We start from the raw sequence: 8,684 nt of genomic DNA on the forward strand, positions 1-8,684 counted from the left end.
ATATATTGTTGACTTAATTTGGACATGGTGATTAGGAATGATTTTCTATTGTTGAAAACAAAGTAGTCAAGCACTGCTTTATTCATTCATGTGTTTTTCTCACAGAGAGAACAGAGGCTGTGGCTGAGGAGAGAAGACCAGAAGGCCAAGTCAGTAACCATTTGTTTCATTGTCTGGTTGAAAACCTGAAACTGTCCGTAACTGTCTGGAGGTAACAGTATTAATCTATCTATTCAGGACCCCAACCAGTATGTGCTGAGTCAGATGGAAGCCCTGGAGGCAGAACAAAATCATATTGATAACCGAGCAGGTGTGGTGGAGAGGAAACTTAGACAACTACTGGAAACAGGTAAGATAACCTCAATACAGATGGGTGCAAAATAAATGAAAAGCAAAGGAAAGTCTGGGTTACAAAGTCATATTTTGAGGTAAGAAAGTACAAATTAGTACATTTAGGGAAGACATTTAAAGCAATCATTTGTAATTTGAAGGCACCAAGTACTCATTCTGAGCTAGAGGATAAGATACAGGATGCATGCAATGTGCATAGACTAATAATAAATTATTGGTTTTAGTGTTCGCAGTTCTGGTCTTATTTATTATTCCCCGTGAATCTCCATTATCCCAATTTAGGAACTAAAGAGCAGGACTATACCTAACAGAGGAGTCATAGTAATGTGATTTTCTGCCGCAGGCAGTGACAAAGTGGAGGAGGAGCGGTTGATTCAGGAATGGTTTACGCTGGTCAACAAGAAGAATGCTTTAATCAGGAGACAGGACCATCTGCAGCTGCTGTAAGACATCCATGATAAACACTGCTGGAAACATGAACACAAAGTGTAGAATTGACAGAATAGTATTCACAATTGACAAGACAATCTCAACACAAGGTCCATTTAGTTGCAGTTCTGGAGCTTTTGATCATTACAGAGGGAGTTGTGCAGTTGTCATTGAATTGTAGAAATTGTTCATATTCAGTATTGCAGCCAGCCATCCAGATGTTTTTGCATCACTTTAGCTGTCAAGATGTCCATCGGTAAATAGCACCCTGTGGCAGAGAAAAAGTTAAAAAATAAATAGGCATGGTTGCTGGATTAATAAAACAGTGCAGTTTGGAGTGTGGACATCCCCATGAGGCTTGTCCGTCTTCCCACCATAAGAAAAAAAACTCCCACAATACTCTATGGCTATAACATATGAGATAAGTAGCTTTTATTGTCACTATATCATTACTATGATATCATAGTAGTCTTAGTCTAATAGGGCCGCAGCTTGTTATTCCTGGACATTTTTTACACTTATGTTGTAATACATCTCTTGTGATTGACAGGCTGGAGGAACAAGACTTGGAAAGAAAATTTGAGCTGTTAAACAAAGAGCTGAGGGACATGATGGCTCTCGAAGGTATGCTTTTATTGCTAAACATGCACCACATAATACCGCTCCAGAACATTGTCCATAACAGGGCGACACCAAACACTGTGGTCAATGCTCATATTGTTGCCCTGTACTCCTCATGACCTTCTGACTCATTGCATAGAATTAAAACAAAAAAAACAACCTTTCCTTGTAAGTCTGTGTGGGGAGTTCCTTTACACAATGTGTGTGCCTGCAGCTCTGTGGGATGACAAAGTTCACACATAGAACTTCTCTTTTTGACAAACAGGGTGACAGGCAACCTTCTGGAAATGAGAGACTGGAGCTTCTTAGCTTTGTTAAAGGAACACGCCGACTTATTGGGACTTTAGTTTATTCACCATATCCCCCAGAGTTAGAAAAGTCCATGCATGCCCTTCTCATCTCCGTAAATGCCGTAATTCTGTCTGACGCACCCACCGCTAGCCTAGCTCAGCACAGATGCTGAAGGCAACCAGCTCCATCTAGCCTACTGTTCTCAAAATAAAGCTAACATGTTCCTAATTACATGTTGTGATTTGTATAGTCACAGTGTATACTATACAAATCACAACATATAAATTGGAACATGTTAGCGTTATTTTGTCACTTATTGGGAACCGGTTACCTCCAGGATGTGTGCTAAGGTAGACTAGCGGTGGGTGTCTCAGACAGAGTTACGACACGCATGGAGATGAGAAGGTTATGTATGGCTTTATCTAACTCTGGGGGATACGGTGACTATGCTAAAGTCTCAATAAGTCACTGTGTTCCTTTAAGATTAAAACATTTCTACAGAGAGATAAAATGGCTTTCAACTCACCACTGAACATAGTACTTGACGTGATTTCCATCTGACTATGGCCATAGCTTGCCAAGAAGCGCCTTTTAATATGCATATGGACTGGTTTATGTGCAGGGTTGTCTGAAGCTTTTTTAAATGCACGAGATAAAGCAAAAGGGGATCCACTCATCCATAGCACTACTGGAGGTCTAAAGCTCCACAGGGAACCCTTACTTTATTTTTAGGACCCTACCTATGAAGGTTTTCTAGGGGCCTGAGGTGTTAACTAAGGCAGTGGTTATGAAACCCTTTTCACGTGACGGAACCCTAAGCTGGCATATTAGACCTTGGACCCCCATTTGATAAGATTTTGTTCCACGGTCCACCATCTGATAGGATAGGTCTAATTACCAAAAGTGTATTCACCCATGACCAAAATAGTTATACATTCAGTCATTGTTACTTGTAGATGGAATTATGATGAAACGGTTCCCCTTTTTGCTGTGGACCTCCTCCCCCACATTGGGAACAGGGGGGAGTGTAAATGTGAACTAAGTTTTTTTTGATCAGTTGGGTGTTTTAAGTGCCATACAAAAATTTCCGCCCAGGATGGATACATAATCCCAGTAATGTCAGTAATAAGCTGAACTGCGGTTGTACTCTCTATCTTTTCCAGAAAGTTGTCACTCTCCTCACTCTCACTCACTCTCATCCTTTGTTCCTCTTTGCTGTTTTTGTGCTGCAGAGTGGCAGAAGACTCAGGCCCATAAACACAGGGAGCAGCTGCTGCTTCAGGAGCTGGTTTCACTAGTCAACCAGAGAGACCAACTGGTCCACAATATCGACGCCAAAGAAAGAGGGTGAGACACTCTTACTGGGCTGTTTGAAGGGTTAATAACGATAACGATAATGATCGTTCTTAAGAAAAGAAAAGCTAAGCAAAGAAAAGCACTGTAATTGGTTTTGTATTACATGTATTTTTTTCTGAATGCACCACGTTGACTGCTGCTCTATAAGAGTGGTGGGATCCGCATAGGGCAGCGGTTGGGGTGGATGGGTGGGTTCAAAAACACAGGGCTTTTAAGCATCGGACCCCTTAAGTAGCAGTACTACTTAACGGGTGGTGTTTTAACCCAAACCACTAGTCAAACTAGTCGTTTTGGGGCATAAACCATTGCCACAGAACGGTCACTGAAAGCCGCTGAAAAGACGTAACGGGGTTCTCTACCCAGCCACATTTTGTCGCTTTAATTTAACTGTTGAGACCGCTAAACTTAACTGTCATGTGACAAGTTGTTACATAAAGATGTTGCTGTAAGTTCATAGGATATCATTTAAATTGTTGTGCATACGTTTTCATGTGGTACCATAAGGCCAGGCAATATATATCGATATTATATTGATATCGATATATGAGGATTGGATAGCGTCTTACATTTTGGATATTGTAATATAAGTGTTGTCCTTTCCTGGTTATAAAGACTTCATTACAGCAAACTTACCAGACTGTTCTAGCTGTTCTTTTATTAGCCTTTGACCACTTTGACATTATATCCACATTAATTATGATTATTTATCACACATCTCATTGTGTATATTTTTTGTGAAAGCACCAATAATCAACCCTACAATATTGCCTCAAAATCAAGTTACTTGGTCAAAAATATCATGATTTTCTCTATATCGCCCAGCTCTTCAATATCATATGAACCCGTTATCATCATCATCATCAATCAGAATCAGAATACTTAGTGATCCCTTCAGGGAAATTATTTAGGTGCAGTTGCTCAAATTCAAATTTAAGGTAAAATAAGAGTATTGAGAATTACCTAATTACTTTCTTAATGAGGATGCACAAGTTTGTTTTTCTGTCTCTCCAGCTGTGGGTGGGGACATGATACAGCTGTTACATCTGTCTATATGTGCACACATTACGCTTACTTATGATAAACCTTATGCAGCAGTTTGTTTTTGTTTAGTTTATTATAAGAATCCCCATTAGCTGACGCCTAGACGACCAACTAGTCTTCGTGGGGCCCAAAACATTAAATCAGACAATATTAAAACATGTCATGACACATACAGGAAAAGAAAATAAACACAACAATGTCTAAGTATAAAACAAAAAAACAAGGAAACAAACCAGAAAAGCACAAGAAAAAATATATCTATAAAACAAAATAACACTACAATACATTACATTACATAGATAACATCAAGGCAGCTCCCAAATAAACAAAAAAAAACAAATATTAAACAACAACAAAATAAAATAAAAGTATAAAATTTCAGTCAGGCAAAGCAGTGCTGTGGCTGAAAGAATCCATTGTACTCTATATGTGCTCTGTCAGACAGTATTTGTGAGATGGACGGACACCTGAAAGACATCCTGTGTAGACAGCCTGTGACTCTCCTCCTGTGTCCCTGTCCTCAGAGCTCTGGAGGAGGACGAGCGTCTGGAGCGAGGCCTGGAGCAGCGCAGGAGGAAGTATTCTGTACAGCAGAAAGAGAAGTGTGTGATGCAGTGATTCCGTCCACCTCCAGCCACCAAAAATGCTGAGTCACCGACGTGAAAGAAAGTGGGTCAAGACAAAACAAAAACAAAAGAATGGGACAACCGTTTTTGGTCATCTGTCACTTTCTGTCAGACTGATTGGTGTGGTTTGAAGTCGGCAGTAAGGGGACATTTAGACCCAGCTGACCCGAGGAGGGTAGTTCTGACCCAATTTGGGTATTACCGATGGAGACTCAGATGCCCCAAAACCTGAGTGAGGCTCCGTTATGTTGAGGCTCTGAATCAACTTTTACTTTGGTTTGCTTTCCCCCTATTTTGAGCATCATAAAATGTAGCACTAGGCTCCATTGAATTACCAAAGATCAATATAATGGAAGTAGGCGTAATACAGTATACAGTATATTGTGTAAGTTCTACCAAACCTTACAGGAGGTTCAGCACCCACGGAGCAGAAGGCATCGGTGGCTCAGAAAGAGCAGTTTGGACGGTTTGCTTTGCAGTTTCTGTGCTGTGTTTTTAGGTCCTATTGTTACAGACCCGTGACTGTGAATGAAATAGTGTGTTTGATTGAAAGTGTGTGTACTGGAAATGTTTGCTCTAAAATGTGAGCTGCCATTAAAAAAGGGGAGTAGGTTTGACCAGTGTCACAGCGATACTGACATGTTGGGATTGGACCGGCTGATAACTAACCAAAAAACTAGTGCCAGTACACACATAGAGGATTTAGTGTTTCCTGTTGACTGTTACTCATAGCAGGGAAGATAAGATAGACTTTATTAATCCCACACTGAGTAAATTCCTGTGCCACGGCAGCTCAAAAATAATTTCTTTTACACACATCCGAATAACACAAATACACATTAAGTAGACATAGGAGAAAAATATGTAAATAAAGAAAAAATTGAATTAATTATTATAAAAATAGTAATACAACAAACATTTCCACAATAAACAGACAGTATATAAACACAGATGTACAGATGAGTAATGTGCGGATGAATAGAACTGACATATTGCCCAGTTGGAGGTAACAGAGAGTAATAAATAAATAAATATACATAGTGCAGAATGTTGTCCAGTGATGACTCATATTGCAGAAACAGCTAGCAGTGTTACATTAACATCTTTAACACATTACATTAGTATGTATTAAAGAGTCTGACTGCTGCTGGAATGAAGGCCCTAGGGTAGGGTGCAGCGGTCTGCTGCTCAGGGAACTTACAGTCTCACGTAGGGGTTGAGAGGTGTTGCCCATGATTGGTGCAAGCCTCGCCAACATCCTCTTCTCCCCCACCTCCTCTATGGTGTCCATGGCAGGGGGAGAGCAGGAAGACAGCTTTTGTCAGTTCTTTGCGTAACCGTGACGTGACCAATGTGTTCATGGGTTCATGTGTCTGCTGTCTGACCTGGGTAAGGTTTGGTTAAGTGTAGGCCTGGTTGAGGCTTAAGGAAAGGTGTTGACATGGGAGGAACTAGGAATTATGGTTAAGGAATGACCGTGGTCATGGTTAAAGCTAATTATCACGTAACACAGTATGTACTAGGGCTGCACGATGTGAGAAAAGTATGCCATATGCGATAATGTCGTTGAAAATTGCGATAGGGATGTTACTCGCGATACATAAACAGATATTAAAATGTACTCAGTTCTGCATTTCTGCTTCAACAATACAACAACATGCTAGCTGAATTTAAAACAAATGGAAGGGAATCATTTCCAGCATTCTGTCATGGACAAATTGAACATTGAATTGAATATAAAACGCAGCACTAAAAGAAGAAGCCCGTTTTCTACTGATACTTTATTTCAACTAACACATGTCTGATGTGTTGCAGACTTTCGCAATGTGTTTATTACACCAGTTGGTATTGCGATGACGTTAAAAAAGTAATGTGTTGTACAGCCCTAGTATGTACAACAACAATAAATATCGGTCTAGCCCTAGAGGAAAACTACCCTTTTTGTACATACAATTATTCACCACAGCTGCCTTACTGAAGGATTTAAGTTTTAAGTGCCCATGTTTTAGTGTTTTAGAGGTTTATTGGTACTGGGTTTTAGTTATGCCCTCCCCTAGTATTTGGATACTGTTGTTGTTGACACAGCTATTTGGAAAAGAGAGATCTAATGTAGTCTGGTTTTGGTGTTTGAGATGTTTCACGTTTACATCATATTGTATGATGGGATGTAGGTGCAAATGGAATGCACGGACGAGGAAAGCAGCCATGGAACATATCTTCAAATAACTTATTGGATTCATTTTCTTTTAAGGTTTTATTATTTATTATCAATACATATCCACTAGAGAAGCTGCCACACAGATATGTATGTGTTTTAACCAATGCTCATCGCCCTCATTATTGCAGCATTTTACTTCCATCTGTGTATAAAACGTTCATACAGTACAGTAACATTCACATGTACACTAATACAGATTATTGATGACAGTGACATAGGAATATTTCTATAATTGTTCTATGTGGGATTTTTATTTTGCCACTGATTTGGAAAATGTTTCTGATAAAGTTTAAGGGTGACTCCAGTCTTTCATTTTGTTTCTATTCAAGCAATTGGAAATACTTTTACATTATGCAAATGTATTTTGTTTCTATAAAAGGTGAAGATGTGAATGGTTATTCATAATAAAGCCAAATCTTTGTTAGCACAATATTAACACTTGCTTAAAGTGAATTAGCGCTTCCAGATCTTCCAAGGATACTTGCCGCTTGTTTTTGCACTGAAAAGTGATGTTCTGTAACAGAGACACGTTGGCCTGAGAGCTTTTTATTTTGCGTTGAGAAGTTTGCGGTTCTTATGTTGCCATAACTGCTGGTTGTTGTGTGAATTAGTTACATCCTGTCTAAATGATTGATGTGTGTTTTATTTGTGGGTTTTATGTTACATTTGCACTATTTGTAAAGTTTGAAAAATACAAAAGATTTGAATGCCTTTACACATCTCATGCAGTTTCATTTGATACTATCTAAAATAAATAAATCTGTTGCATGATATCAGTATTAGTATGTATCCACAAAGGCTTTGTTCAGTGGGCTTTTGGAGGCTGGAGTTGGTCTCTTCAAAGCTGCAGTGCGTAACTTTTTGACGTTAATGAACGTCCGTAAGTTTCAAGCCATTGCCTTGGGGGCTTGTGTCATGTGGACGGTGCCAACAGTTTTGTTGTTATTACTTAGAATGGGGGAGATGGATGGTTTGCACTAGCACCACTGCACACACTCTACCACAGCATTGCATCACATGGTCAGTCCATACCAGACCTTTGTAATCACTTCACAGATAGTTAACTCTTTACATTTCTGTGAGTGATTTTTATGTATATGAGATATATGTGTGTACATGTGTTTGTTGTCTACTGGATGCCTAAAACTTCCCTCGGGAGGATTAAAGTATCTATCTATCTATCTATCTATCTGTCTATCTATCTATCTATCTATTTATTTGAGGATCAAACTTTATACAAGACATGTTGAAATCAGGAAAAGAAGGAAACCAAGCTCATTTGTGAACTGATAAATCCAAATAAATAGAGTTTTGAGTTACTCCTAAAGTATATGAACAGAAGAAAGAAGTCTTAAATGCAACAATGTAAAATACATTCTCCTAACTTGAGTTAAGTTTACACATGTAAAAATTCTCAAAGCCAAGTAAGTTGAATTGTCAAATTGCCAAAACAATATTATAGGTTGAATTCCAAAGAATCCAGGTTTCCGTGCGCTCTTAGTAAAGTCTAAAATATCAATATCAAAATTATTTTAGGCCTTAAAACGTCTTCAAGTCTTAAAAAATGTAAAGATCAGGAAATGAAAAATAAATGCCAGAGTGAATCAACATTGTCAACATTTGTTCCTCTTGATGACATTTGCTACTGGAAGTTAAGAATCTGTAATCTTTTCTGAAGTTCTTCTACAACGCTTTTGCAAAGTTTCAGTGTATTTTTTTTGGAACATGGGTGAATAATTCTTTATAAAAAT

The 8,684-nt window shown here is 38.8% G+C and overlaps 1 protein-coding gene across 13 annotated transcripts in view; it reads left to right on the plus strand.

Annotated features, from left to right (window-relative positions):
• ehbp1l1a (EH domain binding protein 1-like 1a) overlaps positions 1 to 7,644 on the plus strand; it is a 47,252-nt gene extending 39,608 nt beyond the window's left edge. For 12 of the 13 annotated variants that reach the window (XM_032544393.1, XM_032544401.1, XM_032544397.1 and 9 more), the window contains 6 exons: positions 106 to 149; positions 238 to 349; positions 695 to 794; positions 1,331 to 1,404; positions 2,925 to 3,039; positions 4,614 to 6,698. In XM_032544393.1, coding sequence (XP_032400284.1) covers positions 106 to 149; positions 238 to 349; positions 695 to 794; positions 1,331 to 1,404; positions 2,925 to 3,039; positions 4,614 to 4,707 — 539 coding nt within the window. In that variant the 3' untranslated portion in view covers positions 4,708 to 6,698. Of the gene's footprint in view, positions 1 to 105; positions 150 to 237; positions 350 to 694; positions 795 to 1,330; positions 1,405 to 2,924; positions 3,040 to 4,613 lie in introns of all 13 variants that reach the window. The other variant, XM_032544392.1, reaches the window with a different exon arrangement.
• The last annotated feature ends 1,040 nt before the right edge of the window (positions 7,645 to 8,684 follow it).

Source organism: Etheostoma spectabile, chromosome 19 (genome assembly GCF_008692095.1).
Source record: "Etheostoma spectabile isolate EspeVRDwgs_2016 chromosome 19, UIUC_Espe_1.0, whole genome shotgun sequence".
Lineage (NCBI taxonomy): Eukaryota > Metazoa > Chordata > Actinopteri > Perciformes > Percidae > Etheostoma > Etheostoma spectabile.